Raw genomic sequence first — 15,275 nt, 5'->3', positions numbered from 1 at the left:
TTATTAGACGGTATTGCTTAAATTTCATTGTTACGCAGATGATACCCAGCTTTATCTATCCATGAAGCCAGAGGATACACACCAATTAGCTAAACTGCAGGATTGTCTTACAGACATAAAGACATGGGATGACCTCTAATTTCCTGCTTTTAAACTCAGATAAAACTGAAGTTATTGTACTTGGCCCCACAAATCTTAGAAGCATGGTGTCTAACCAGATCGTTACTCTGGATGCATTTCCCTGATCTCTAGTAATACTGTGAGAAATCTTGGAGGTCATTTTGATCAGGATATGTCATTCAAAGTGCATATTAAACAAATATGTAGGACTGCCTTTTTGCATTTACGCATATCTCTAAAATCAGAAAGGTCTTGTCTCAGAGTGATGCTGAAAAACTAATTCATGCATTTATTTCCTCTAGGCTGGACTATTGTAAATTCATTATTATCAGGTTGTCCTAAAAGTTCCCTAAAAAGCCTTCAGTTGGTTCAGAATGCGCAGCTAGAGTACTGACGGGGACTAGCAGAGAGAGCATATCTCACCCGTGTTGGCCTCTCTTCATTGGCTTCCTGTTAATTCTAGAATAGAATTTAAAATTCTTCTTCTTACTTATAAGGTTTGAATAATCAGTCCCATCTTATCTTAGGGACCTCGTAGTACCATATTACCCCATTAGAGCGCTTCGCTCTCAGACTGCGGGCTTACTGTAGTTCCTAGGTTTGTAAGAGTAGAATGGGAGGCAGAGCCTTCAGCTTTCAGGCTCCTCTCCTGTGGAACCAGCTCCCAATTCAGATCAGGGAGACAGATACCCTCTCTACTTTTAAGATTAGGCTTAAAACTGTCCTTTTCGCTAAGGCTTATAGTTAGGGCTGGATCGGGTGACCCTGGACCATCCCTTGGTTATGTTGCTTTAGACGTAGACTGTGGGGGGGTTCCCATGATGCACTGTTTCTTTCTCTTTTTGCTCCGTATGCATCACTCTGCATTTAATCATTAGTGATCGATCTCTGCCCCCCTTCTCGCATGTCTTTTCCTGGTTCTGTCCCTCAGCCCCAACCAATCTCAGCAAGAAGACTGCCCTCCCTGAGCCTGGTTCTGCTGGAGGTTCTTCCTGTTAAAAGGGAGTTTTCCTTCCCACTGTGGCCAAGTGCTTGCTCATAGGGGGGTCGTTTTGACCGTTGGGGTTTTTCATAATTATTGTATGGCCTTGCCTTACAATATGGAGCGCCTTGGGGCAACTGTTTGTTGTGATTTGGCGCTATATAAGAAAAAAGTTGATTGATTGATTGATTCTGCTGGGACTGGTTAGGGCTGAGGGAGGGAACCAGGAAAAAGACATGCTGTGGAGGGGAGCAGAGATCAATCACTAATGATTAAATGCAGAGTGGTGCATACAGAGCAAAAAGAGAAAGAAACACTCAGTGCATCATGGGAACCCCCCAGCAGTCTAAGTCTATAGCAGCATAACTAAGGGATGGTTCAGGGTCACCTGATCCAGCCCTAACTATAAGCTTAGCAAAAAGGAAAGTTTTAAGCCTAATCTTAAAAGTAGAGAGGGTGTCTGTCTCCCTGATCTGAATTGGGAGCTGGTTCCACAGGAGAGGAGCCTGAAAGCTGAAGGCTCTGCCTCCCATTCTACTCTTACAAACCCTAGGAACTACAAGTAAGCCTGCAGTCTGAGAGCGAAGCCCTCTATTGGGGTGATACGGTACTATGAGGTCCCTAAGATAAGAAGGGACCTGATTATTCAAAACCTTATAAGTAAGAAGAAGAATTTTAAATTCTATTCTAGAATTAACAGGAAGCCAATGAAGAGAAGCCAATATGGGTGAGATATGCTCTCTCCTTCTAGTCCCCGTCAGTACTCTAGCTGCAGCATTTTGAATTAACTGAAGGCTTTTCAGGGAACTTTTAGGACAACCTGATAATAATGAATTACAATAGTCCAGCCTAGAGGAAATAAATGCATGAATTAGTTTTTCAGCATCACTCTGAGACAAGACGTAGACTGCTGGGGGGTTCCCATGATGCACTGTTTCTTTCTCTTTTTGCTCTGTATGCACCACTCTGCATTTAATCATTAGTGATCGATCTCTGCTCCCCTCCACAGCATGTCTTTTTCCTGGTTCTCTCCCTCAGCCCCAACCAGTCCCAGCAGAAGACTGCCCCTCCCTGAGCCTGGTTCTGCTGGAGGTTTCTTCCTGTTAAAAGGGAGTTTTTCCTTCCCACTGTAGCCAAGTGCTTGCTCACAGGGGGTCGTTTTGACCGTTGGGGTTTTACATAATTATTGTATGGCCTTGCCTTAAAATATAAAGCGCCTTGGGGCAACTGTTTGTTGTGATTTGGCGCTATATAAAAATTGATTGATTGATTTGGCACTATATAAATAAAATTGATTGAATTGATTGATTGAAGCATGCCGGGAAGTTTCTGGTTTTAGTGGCGCGCAGTTCAAAATCTGAATATTTATCTATTCAAGAACTGCGCACCAGGAAAGGATACATTTCAAACTGTTGTTTAATTTTAGTCTTAAATATCCATGAAAACATGGCATTACGTGTCACCTACACTTTAAGATCACCCCTTTCATTACGAGATTCTTTGTTTTGTTTCAAATTTCTCTTTATGGGACTTATTGTTAAAATATGTACTGAATTTTTGGCTGAGGTATATACTCTCAGAGTACTTCTTGTTATTAGGAGCTGATAAAGGAACTAAAATTCAGAATCTGTGATAATATATTCAGTTGATTAGACCTGGAGCTGTCTGTAACTGGATCATCAGGCAAATTTCGTGGGAAGATGCAAAATGAGAAATTATTTTTCCATCAAATTTTATAAAGTTCAGTGTATAACTTTGAGTAATTCTACTAACACACAAACCAAAGTAAAGTTTGTATTGTACGTGTGGGAGTGGGCTGAGTGTACCTCCTCCAGAAGTCTTTGTTTAAGATCCCTCTCACTCTCCAACTTTTGCTGTAGACTGCGGGCATTCATCTCCAACATGGCATGCTTCTTTTCCAGGTCATTCAACTGAGAAGAAATCATTCCCTTAAACATCAGCTCAACAGAAAAGAAAACTCTTAAACTCAGCAGTGGGTTCATGCTCACAGTGTCTGCAAGGCTCTCGGCTTTGAGTTTCTGGTCTTTGAGGGCCTGCTGCAGGGCAAGGATCTCAGCCTTGTGCTCCTTCACGGCCTGCTCCACAGCCTGGCGAGACTCAGAACTGCGCTGCTCTGCACGAACCCTATAGGAATCACACCAAACATCTGTTTTTGTAACTGCTGTTTACCTGGATACGAATGCATCAAATCATCAAAAACTGAGGGTGGTCTCTATAGATTGATGTTCGTTTTTAATATTTAGTTTGATAAAGAAGTAGCACAAATTCAAATGACACACACAAGATAACAAAACAGAAGAATATCTGCTCTCACAGGTTATAAGGCAGCACAAAAACCAGCACTGGCTGCTGAATAGACATCTAAAATATGTTACAATGACTAAGAGAAACATATACATTCATCGACATTTAGCCAGCACCTCCATACGTATGGGGACAGTCATCCAATTTTTGTCATTTTAACAAATAAATAAATGCATACTGTGACGCTTCCATGCACGCGGAAACACAGCAGCTTTTCCCCAGAAACAAAACAAAAAAACAAAAAAAATACATGTCACCCATGGGATTTGAACCTGTGCCTTCCAAAAGCTCCAATTGCAGTCAGAAACTTTACCAAACTACCATCACAGTCCTGTAAAAGGTGCTGAACACTGCCTCAGATCAGGAAGCACATGGATGTATTTTTAAAAAATAAAAATAACGCACCATATGAAAACATTACATTGTATTAAATCCCTCTCATCAAGCGCGCAATACAAATATGAGTCATCTGTTCCTCTGTAGATGACCCATGGTCACTGATGTACAGTCATGAAATGACATGAATGAGAAGCAGTTCCCTCGTCTCATTCATGTCCACATGTGCTGGCGCGTTTCCTGTCGGCCCGCATGTGTCTTACCTACACGTGTGTCTTGTGGACGGCACGCCGCAGGACAGCATGTCATGTGGAGCAGAGCTCACGTTGGTGACGTTACAGTCGCCTGCTGCATGTTATGATCTGATGGTCCATTTCAACCTGGGGACAGCCTGTCCATGTGCGCCATGCGTGCACGCTTGCTGCAGCCCGTTGCCACAGTGATATATGTTTTTATTTATGTCCACTTGTTGACAGCAAACAGACACATGCACATCACAGTGGTCAGTTGTTAGTCTGAGTCCGTCCAAACACAGTACTGTCCAGCTGGGATGTCCAGAATGACAGATCTCCACAGCCACTTCTGTCATAGCCACACCTCCTGTCAGTTCAGTTGCACACACCAAAGTCACACTCATGGGGCACTTAGACAAATTTCACTGTGGGTAAGACAGTGATTGTCTGCAGTCTGTTGTCATGCCAAGAGTGTGAATGGCCACACATTTTCTAAGTGCCGTGCGAATGGTGTTAGATGTTTGTGCGTGCCACCTGGAATTTGGTCGACACCTGCCGCGAGAGTGATCGATGGGCTCGCACAGCGCACACTCTGTCTTTCAGCCACTGACAAATACAATACAACAAATAGTTGTAGCAACAGGTGTACGAGGCACTAGACGCAGCTACGAAATTACACCATTTGCATACAATTCCTGCTTCATGTGCATGCACTTAATGCACAATTTGGCCAAATTCACACTAAGTATGAAGGGGCCCTAAAAAACAAACAAACAGTAGAGGAGATCTCACGCAAATATCAAATCAAATCAAATCAATTTTATTTATATAGCGCCAAATCACAACAAACAGTTGCCCCAAGGTGCTTTATATTGTAAGGCAAAGCCATACAATAATTACGGAAAAACCCCAACGGTCAAAACGAACCCCTGTGAGCAAGCACTTGGCGACAGTGGGAAGGAAAAACTCCCTTTTAACAGGAAGAAACCTCCAGCAGAACCAGGCTCAGGGAGGGGCAGTCTTCTGCTGGGACTGGTTGGGGCTGAGGGAGAGAACCAGGAAAAAGACATGCTGTGGAGGGGAGCAGAGATCAATCACTAATGATTAAATGCAGAGTGGTGCATACAGAGCAAAAAGAGAAAGAAACACTCAGTGCATCATGGGAACCCCCCAGCAGTCTAAGTCTATAGCAGCATAACTAAGGGATGGTTCAGGGTCACCTGATCCAGCCCTAACTATAAGCTTTAGCAAAAAGGAAAGTTTAAGCCTAATCTTAAAAGTAGAGAGGGTGTCTGTCTCCCTGATCGGAATTGGGAGCTGGTTCCACAGGAGAGGAGCCTGAAAGCTGAAGGCTCTGCCTCCCATTCTACTCTTACAAACCCTAGGAACTACAAGTAAGCCTGCAGTCTGAGAGCGAAGCGCTCTATTGGGTGATATGGTACTACGAGGTCCCTAAGATAAGATGGGACCTGATTATTCAAAACCTTATAAGTAAGAAGAAGAATTTTAAATTCTATTCTAGAATTAACAGGAAGCCAATGAAAAGAGGCCAATATGGGTGAAATACGCTCTCTCCTTCTAGTCCCTGTCAGTACTCTAGCTGCAGCATTTTGAATTAACTGAAGGCTTTCAGGGAACTTCAGAATATCCGCTATTAAAAGTCGACACTGAAACTGGAAATGTCAAATGTTGAACACTTCCTGCAGTGACAGTAGAGGAGATTAACCTGTTTTTGAATATGTTGTTTTTGCTGTGCTACGTTTATCCTCTGTAAGGGTTTGTGCAACTTTTTGTTTGTCTCCATTAAGAAAAGAAAAGAAAAACACAATAGAGATCTCGCAAAAATAGAGGCAATCTTGCAGGAATTCAGTGGAAAGTCGACACTGAAACTGGAAATGCTAAATGTTGAATTCACAGTGAACCCAGGAAAGCTAAACTGAGAGGCGGTGCGCACCTTGACAGCTCTTGAGATCAGTCAGTGACTATTTAGCATGTAAATCACATCTAAAAATAAAAAGTACATTTCTCGAACCTGAATAATCACAATTGATAACTCTTGTATTATCTATTGAAGAAAGGCTGTCATCATCCACAAAGCTGTGATTGTCAATTTGATATTATTTTCTAATCAAATCAAAGGCATTAAAAAATCTAAAACTTGTTTAAAATTCATTTTCTACCTCTGAATTATAGTGAAAAAAAATCTCATGGACCTATATGACCTTCTTGTTTCTTCAGCAATTTCATTTTTTTTTAACATTTAAATTTACAACACTATTACACTGAAAAAAGTCTGAAGGACATAAGTGACGTGGTGAGATGGTGAAGAGCTTCCAGGCATGTGAGAGGCAAATAAAGAAAAATGCTTAAAATGGCAGGGAATAAGAGGGCCCTGGTCGGGGGGGGGGGGGGGGGGGGGGGGGGGGGGGGGGGGGGGTGGGGGGGGGGGGGGGGGGGGGGGGGGGGGGGGGGGGGGGGGGGGGGGGGGGGGTAGCTGAAGGGTTTAGTCATGCTAATGCTCCCCAGAACCATTTACTGAAAAAAAATCTGAAGGCCCTAAATGACACGGTGAGATGGTGAGGAGTTTCCTTCGTTCATGTTGGCAACATATACATATTACAAATTATTATATTTACATCCATATTTCTTTAAGCAACTCAGGGGATTGTGTAAAGGGCTTGAACATTTCCATGTCACTGAATATGTCTTGGACTTAAATAATACATGAACCTTAAGGTGCCCAAATAACACTTGCAGTACAAACCTGGACAGCAAGATACCAGATACAACATCCATAAAAATAAAATAACTGAGAACTTCTGTATATTTTTAACCATTTCTGGAATGCAGCACTGCTGGTGAGCTACAAAGCGGTGGAGGATATCAGCTTAGCTCCTTTGATGAGTCGCTTAAATAATGATCTGGATAATATTCAGGATATCATACTTAGCTCTCATAGCAGACTACAATCAATCAAAAAAGCATTGTGCTGATCGCTTTGATCAAATCAGGACATCCGTAAGGGCCCCTTCATACATAACATGAAAGATGCAGAAATCAAAAGAAAATCTGTGAACCAAACACGAAATGGGGAACCATGAACCATTGCACGTGTGCAAGAACACAGTGCGAGCAGCTGCACCACATCATGCCACTGACGTGGAGAAACTAAAATAAAAACCAGCTGTATAATTAGTGAATATCACTGGGTTGATATAAATCAAAAAATAAAAGGGGACGCAATACAGAACCCTGCAGTTAAATAACCCTGGTAAAATAAAAAAAATGCCACTCATGGGATTTGAACCTGCAATTTACAAAAGCTCAGATTGCCAGACAGAAACTTTACCACTATACTACAAATACTGTCTTATAACAGGAGTGTAAAATGGCTAAAATCAACAAGGAGATAAACTTTTTTTAAGAGAAAAAAGCACCATAATAACTGACAAAATGGCATTTGTTACGGCATATTTTTGATGATACGTGACTTTGGCTTGTCATATTGTCATAGTCCTTGAGCGCGCATCTTTTGCCTTACACGCGTGTTGGGCTGGACACACGTGACATTCAGATCACCTGCTGCATGATCTGACGGTCCGTTTCACATGGAGCAGCCTGCCGACGTGCACTATGTGCGGCCGCTGCAGCCCGGCTGTGTGCGCTCAGACGTGGCTGTCCGGCCCCCATGTGATCATGTGTGTACATACATATCAGCATGTCATGCAAGTGTGCTCCCCCCTCACCACGTGTGTTGCTTTGCAACACCACACTTTCACTGCCAGCTCGAAAGTGATCGTCTGCTCACTATTTTCGTTATAACAACAAGAACAGCACCACATGTTCTAAGTGGCCAGTGAGCGGTGTTGGATGTTTGTGTGTGTCACCTGGAATTTGGCCACCTGCCGCGAGAAGGATCGAATAGGCTCTCACAGGGCACTCTCTGTTTTTTCAGCCACTAGTGTGCGTGAATAGTTGTAGCGACAGGTGTACGAGGTGTTAGAGGCAGCTCCGATTTTTCACGACTGGCATGCAAGTCCTCCTTCGTGCATTAGGCGGCTTCAATCATGTTATGTGTGAAGGAGCCTTAAAAGATAACATGTCAAATGGTTGGCAAACACAAATTTCCAGATATCAGTCAACTGGGGAGCCCAGTCTTGTTTGAGGGCAGGCACTAAAGGGTTAAAATATGAGGCATATGACACAATAATCCTACATCCAGGGACAGCCCTCTCAGAGTTTTTGGGCAAATTACACAGCAAACAAAGTGAAATGCAAAGAAAAGTGAAGATGCGGTGGAAAGTGGACGTGTTGAGGTTTGTTTATGACTCAGAGCTCAAACTCTTGTAAGCTGTGTAGGCTAACACTTACCGACACAACCACTCCCATTTGCCTTGTCTGATTCTCCCTCAGCCCCAACCAGTCCCAGCAGAAGACTGCCCCTCCCTGAGCCTGGTTCTGCTGGAGGTTTCTTCCTGTTAAAAGGGAGTTTTTCCTTCCCACTGTAGCCAAGTGCTTGCTCACAGGGGGTCGTTTTGACCGTTGGGGTTTTACATAATTATTGTATGGCCTTGCCTTACAATATAAAGCGCCTTGGGGCAACTGTTTGTTGTGATTTGGCGCTATATAAAAAAATTGATTGATTGATTGATTGATTGCAGCCGAAAACAAAACAGTACATCATTTATCCGCGTGAAGTGATGCCTGTATTTGTATTGCGCAATGGGAGGCTTTCCCCGGAAGTGGTCAAATCCTGCAATATCACACAGAGGTTCAAACGAGACTGCGCTGCCCTGTTTGGATAATTGGGTCGTTACCTGGTCACATTGGTTAGTTAGACTAGCCAAGCCAACTAGTAATTAGCAGATAACTTCAGCCAGATTTTTTTTAAAAGAACTTTGAGATGCTTTATTCAGTTAGAAGTGAAGTTTGACAGCTCCATATTTGCACTTAAAATACTCTTATTCCATTACTCCCCGACACTGCTAATGAAGCCTCGTGTCCAATGAGCACCGTGATGCAACATCATTTGAAACAGCTTCTTGGTGATGAGACCAGGTTGGCAAAATCGAGGCTTAAGCCACTTGGACAGTCCCAAGCCAATGAAGGCAGTAGTCATCAGACCAAAGACAGACGGTGTCAGCACCCTGCACTCCTCTGTGGTGGCGAGGTAAATATACAAACACAGTCACAGCATCACAGGTCAGGTTAAACCATCTACTCACAGGAGGAAGCCAACTAACCTCAAACGTCAGATCGTCAGTAATCACATTGTCATGCCCTGTCATCGTGAATATTAACAGCAGAGCTCACTGACCCAATGTAGATGGTCAAAAATGTGAAAAAAGTAGATGGGACACAACACAAAGCAGACTCAAACTGGTGGTCAAACTGGTACCTTTTTCCTGCTAAAAATCCCAGTAGCACTCTGTTTTACTGCAACAATGATCCATGTCTCACTTCACACACACATACACACACGTTTATTCCTTTGGTATTCCAGCGTGTTAGATAGTAGCTTTCGTAAAGAGATTTTATTGATGAAAGTAACGTTAACGTTAGTTGATATTACTGATGTTATTATACAAATAATGAATGTTTATGAGTTCAATGGTACAAACATTACACGAGGTGAAACATGGAATGTTCCATCTTTCAAGGTATTAAATATTTGTTCCGCTGAATTTTAAAAAATGCATTATTTGTTTATATAATGGCTAAAATAGATCTTTATCATTTATATTTTATTAATTTATAAACAACAGGAAAGGGACATTTTGGTGTTTGTCACTGGTGCTTTGATGTCAACAGTCCAACATGAACTTTAAATAGAAGTCCAAAATTCCTCTCAGTCAACATGGATAAATGGTTAGATAGTTCAAAAATAATTTAATAATGTAGTCTGTGATGCCCACACTAGTGGGCGGTGTTCACAGCGTGCAATAGTACAAAATGTATGGAACCAATTTTGCAGGCTACATGCAATGCAACCCAAATGGGATGAATAATCCACATCACATGACATACAAAGCACCAATCAAATGACAAGGATCCAATCAGCCATTATATATTAAAGTATATTAAACTTAAGCAACTATCTGTCATTATTTGTGCTCGGCTCTTATTGTGATAATCACTGGCTGAGATGGTTTGCGCTCAAACTTTTAATTCCGTGACATTGATCATTGAAGTGTTAACATCTCCAAATATTCATACTCCCACATAAACAGTATTTTGACACTGCTTTTACAAATGTTGATTGTCGGTCAAAATACTGAGGTGCTGCCACATAATTAATACATCAATCAAATTATTTTAGAAATAATATTAGTAGTCACCAATGGTGCCTAATAATATTATACTGAAACCTGCCTTACCTGTGTCCAACAGGTAAACTGTATGTTCTTGTGGGCACAGATCTGTTTGCACAGTGTGGCCGTTTTTAGGTCCCTGTAGTTCTCACCTGTTCTGTTTCTCAGTGTCCAGCAGTCTCTGAATGTCTCTGGTTCTCCTCTCAGCTTGGTTCTTCTCATCCTCCAGTGTTGACCTCCAGGCTTCCCACTGCCGTTCCTTCTCCAGCAGTTCATCATTCAGGGTCTCCAACTCCAGAACCTGCTCCTCCAGCATGGTGCAAGTTGTCTTCAGTGTCTCAAGGTTCTGTTCATAAAAGGGGAATCGGTGATTTGGTTAGTCGAATGTGTATACCAGGGACGCAAATATCAATCTCCAAGTCACTCTCAAGGAGAAATATATTCAAGGCCAAAAATGTTATTTATTACATATTATTTCAATTGATTACGAACCAGTTTACTCAGTCTGTTACAGTGTGACTACACTTCTAGGGATCAATCAATCAATTCAATCAATTTTTTTATATAGTCCAAATCACAACAAACAGTTGCCCCAAGGTGCTTTATATTGTAAGGCAAGGCCATACAATAATTATGTAAAACCCCAACGGTCAAAACGACCCCCTGTGAGCAAGCACTTGGCTACAGTGGGAAGGAAAACTCCCTTTTAACAGGAAGAAACCTCCAGCAGAACCAGGCTCAGGGAGGGGCAGTCTTCTGCTGGGACTGGTTGGGACTGAGGGAGAGAACCAGGAAAAAGACATGCTGTGGAGGGGAGCAGAGATCGATCACTAATGATTAAATGCAGAGTGGTGCATACAGAGCAAAAGAGAAAGAAACAGTGCATCATGGGAACCCCCCAGCAGTCTATGTCTATAGCAGCATAACTAAGGGATGGTTCAGGGTCACCTGATCCAGCCCTAACTATAAGCTTTAGCAAAAAGGAAAGTTTAAGCCTAATCTTAAAAGTAGAGAGGGTGTCTGTCTCCCTGATCTGAATTGGGAGCTGGTTCCACAGGAGAGGAGCCTGAAAGCTGAAGGCTCTGCCTCCCATTCTACTGTTACAAACCCTAGGAACTACAAGTAAGCCTGCAGTCTGAGAGCGAAGCGCTCTATTGGGGGTGATATGGTACTACGAGGTCCCTAAGATAAGATGGGACCTGATTATTCAAAACCTTATAAGTAAGAAGAAGAATTTAAATTCTATTCTAGAATTAACAGGAAGCCAGTAAGAGAGGCCAATATGGGTGAGATATGCTCTCTCCTTCTAGTCCCCGTTAGTACTCTAGCTGCAGCATTTTGAATTAACTGAAGGCTTTTTAGGGAACTTTTAGGACAACCTGATAATAATGAATTACAATAGTCCAGCCTAGAGGAAATAAATGCATGAATTAGTTTTTCAGCATCACTCTGAGACAAGACCTTTCTGATTTTAGAGATATTGCGTAAATGCAAAAAAGCAGTCCTACATATTTGTTTAATATGCGCTTTGAATGACATATCCTGATCAAAAATGACTCCAAGATTTCTCACAGTATTACTAGAGGTCAGGGTAATGCCATCCACAGTAAGGATCTGGTTAGACACCATGTTTCTAAGATTTGTGGGGCCAAGTACAATAACTTCAGTTTTATCTGAGTTTAAAAGCAGGAAATTAGAGGTCATCCATGTCTTTATGTCTGTAAGACAATCCTGCAGTTTAGGTAATTGGTGTGTGTCCTCTGGCTTCATGGATAGATAAAGCTGGGTATCATCTGCGTAACAATGAAAATTTAAGCAATACCGTCTAATAATACTGCCTAAGGGAAGCATGTATAAAGTGAATAAAATTGGTCCTAGCACAGAACCTTGTGGAACTCCATAATTAACTTTAGTCTGTGAAGAAGATTCCCCATTTACATGAACAAATTGTAATCTATTAGACAAATATGATTCAAACCACCGCAGCGCAGTGCCTTTAATACCTATGGCATGCTCTAATCTCTGTAATAAAATTTTATGGTCAACAGTATCAAAAGCAGCACTGAGGTCTAACAGAACAAGCACAGAGATGAGTCCACTGTCCGAGGCCATAAGAAGATCATTTGTAACCTTCACTAATGCTGTTTTCTGTACTATGATGAATTCTAAAACCTGACTGAAACTCTTCAAATAGACCATTCCTCTGCAGATGATCAGTTAGCTGTTTTACAACTACCCTTTCAAGAATTTTTGAGAGAAAAGGAAGGTTGGAGATTGGCCTATAATTAGCTAAGATAGCTGGGTCAAGTGATGGCTTTTAAGTAATGGGTTTAATTACTGCCACCTTAAAAGCCTGTGGTACATACCCAACTAACAAAGATAGATTGATCATATTTAAGATCGAAGCATTAAATAATGGTAGGGCTTCCTTGAGCAGCCTGGTAGGAATGGGGTCTAATAAACATGTTGATGGTTTGGATGAAGTAACTAATGAAAATAACTCAGACAGAACAATCGGAGAGAAAGAGTCTAACCAAATACAGGCATCACTGAAAGCAGCCAAAGATAACGATACGTCTTTGGGATGGTTATGAGTAATTTTTTCTCTAATAGTTAAAATTTTGTTAGCAAAGAAAGTCATGAAGTCATTACTAGTTAAAGTTAATGGAATACTCAGCTCAATAGAGCTCTGACTCTTTGTCAGCCTGGCTACAGTGCTGAAAAGAAACCTGGGGTTGTTCTTATTTTCTTCAATTAGTGATGAGTAGAAAGATGTCCTAGCGTTACGGAGGGCTTTTTTATAGAGCAACAGACTCTTTTTCCCAGGCTAAGTGAAGATCTTCTAAATTAGTGAGACGCCATTCCTCTCCAACTTACGGGTTATCTGCTTTAAGCTACGAGTTTGTGAGTTATACCACAGAGTCAGGCACTTCTGATTTAAAGCTCTCTTTTTAGAGGAGCTACAGCATCCAAGTTGTCTTCAATGAGGATGTAAAACTATTGACGAGATACTCTATCTCACTTACAGAGTTTAGTAGCTACTCTGCACTGTGTTGGTATATGGCATTAGAGAACATAAGAAGGAATCATATCCTTAAACCTAGTTACAGCGCTTTCTGAAGACTTCTAGTGTAATGAAACTTATTCCCCACTGCTGGGTATCCATCAGAGTAAATGTAAATGTTATTAAGAATGATCAGACAGAAGGGAGTTTTCAGGGAATACTGTTAAGTCTTCTATTTCCATACCATAAGTCAGAACAAGAATCTAAGATATGATTAAAGTGGTGGGTGGACTCATTTACTTTTTGAGCAAAGCCAATAGAGTCTATAATAGATTAAAATGCAGTGTTGAGGCTGTCATCTCAGCATCTGTGTGGATGTTAAAATCGCCCACTATAATTATCTTATCTGAGCTAAGCACTAAGTCAGCCAAAAGGTCTGAAAATTCACAGAGAAACTCACAGTAACGACCAGTGGACGATAGAGATAACAATAAAACTGGTTTTTGGGACTTCCAATTTGGATGGACAAGACTAAGAGTCAAGCTTTCAAATAAATTAAAGCTCTGTCTGGGTTTTGATTAATTAATAAGCTGGAATGGAAGATTGCTGCTAATCCTCCGCCCCGGCCCGTGCTACGAGCATTCTGACAGTTAGTGTGACTCAGGGGTGTTGACTCATTTAAACTACATATTCATCCTGCTGTAACCAGGTTTCTGTAAGGCAGAAATAAATCAATATGTTGATCAATTATTATATCATTTACCAACAGGGACTTAGAAGAGAGAGACCTAATGTTTAATAGACCACATTTAACTGTTTTAGTCTGTGGTGCAGTTGAAGGTGCTATATTATTTTTTCTTTTTGAATTTTTATGCTTAAATAGATTTTTGCTGGTTATTGGTAGTCTGGGAGCAGGCACCATCTCTACGGGGATGGGGTAATGAGGGGATGGCAGGGGGAGAGAAGCTGCAGAGAGGTGTGTAATACTACAACTCTGCTTCCTGGTCCAACCCATGGATAGTCACGGTTTGGAGGATTTAAGAAAATTGGCCAGATTTCTAGAAATGAGAGCTGCTCCATCCAAAGTGGGATGGATGCCGTCTCTCCTAACAAGACCAGGTTTTCCCCAGAAGCTTTGCCAATTATCTATGAAGCCCACCTCATTTTTTGGACACCACTCAGACAGCCAGCAATTCAAGGAGAACATGCGGCTAAACATGTCACTCCCGGTCTGATTGGGGAGGGGCCCAGAGAAAACTACAGAGTCCGACATTGTTTTTGCAAAGTTACACCGATTAATGTTAATTTTAGTGACCTCCGATTGGCGTAACCGGGTGTCATTACTGCCGACGTGAATTACAATCTTACCAAATTTACGCTTAGCCTTAGCCAGCAGTTTCAAATTTCCTTCAATGTCGCCTGCTCTGGCCCCCGGAAGACAATTGACTATGGTTGCTGGTGTCGCTACTTCACATTTCGCAAAACAGAGTCGCCAATAACCAGAGTTTGATCCTCGGCGGGTGTGTCGTCCGAGTGGGGAAAAACGGTTTAGAGATGTGAACGGGTTGGCGGTGTACACGGGGCTTCCGTTTTAGGGCTACGCTTCCTCCTCACAGTCACCCAGTCAGCCTGCTTTCCCGGCTGCTCGGGATCTGCCAGGGGGTAACTAACGGCGGCTAAGCTACCTTGGTCCGCACCGACTACAGGGGCCTGGCTAGCTGTAGAATTTTCCACGGTGCGGAGCCGAGTCTCCAATTCGCCCAGCCTGGCCTCCAAAGCTACGAATAAGCTACACTTATTAAAGTACCGTTACTGCTAAAGGAGGCCGAGGAATAACTAACATTTCACACCCAGAGCAGAAAAGTGCGGGAGAGAAAGGAGAAGCCGCCATGCTAAATCGGCTAAGAGCTAGTAGCTACGCTAAGCTAGCGGATTCCTAAAACACGCAAAGTGAATAATGTGTA

The 15,275-nt window shown here is 42.1% G+C and overlaps 1 protein-coding gene across 3 annotated transcripts in view; it reads right to left on the bottom strand.

The window, feature by feature from the left end:
• Positions 1–15,275, bottom strand: part of LOC117510099 (citron Rho-interacting kinase) — a 582,117-nt gene that overhangs the window by 313,452 nt on the left and 253,390 nt on the right. For all 3 annotated transcript variants that reach the window (XM_034169719.1, XM_034169717.1, XM_034169718.1), the window contains exons 16-18: positions 10,460–10,653; positions 3,112–3,247; positions 2,929–3,033 (exon numbers count right to left, since the gene is read on the bottom strand). In XM_034169719.1, coding sequence (XP_034025610.1) covers positions 2,929–3,033; positions 3,112–3,247; positions 10,460–10,653 — 435 coding nt within the window. The remainder of the gene's footprint in view (positions 1–2,928; positions 3,034–3,111; positions 3,248–10,459; positions 10,654–15,275) is intronic.

This window comes from Thalassophryne amazonica, chromosome 5, assembly GCF_902500255.1.
Source record: "Thalassophryne amazonica chromosome 5, fThaAma1.1, whole genome shotgun sequence".
In the NCBI taxonomy this organism is placed as follows: Eukaryota; Metazoa; Chordata; class Actinopteri; order Batrachoidiformes; family Batrachoididae; genus Thalassophryne; species Thalassophryne amazonica.
This window is presented reverse-complemented; position numbering and strand designations above follow the sequence as displayed.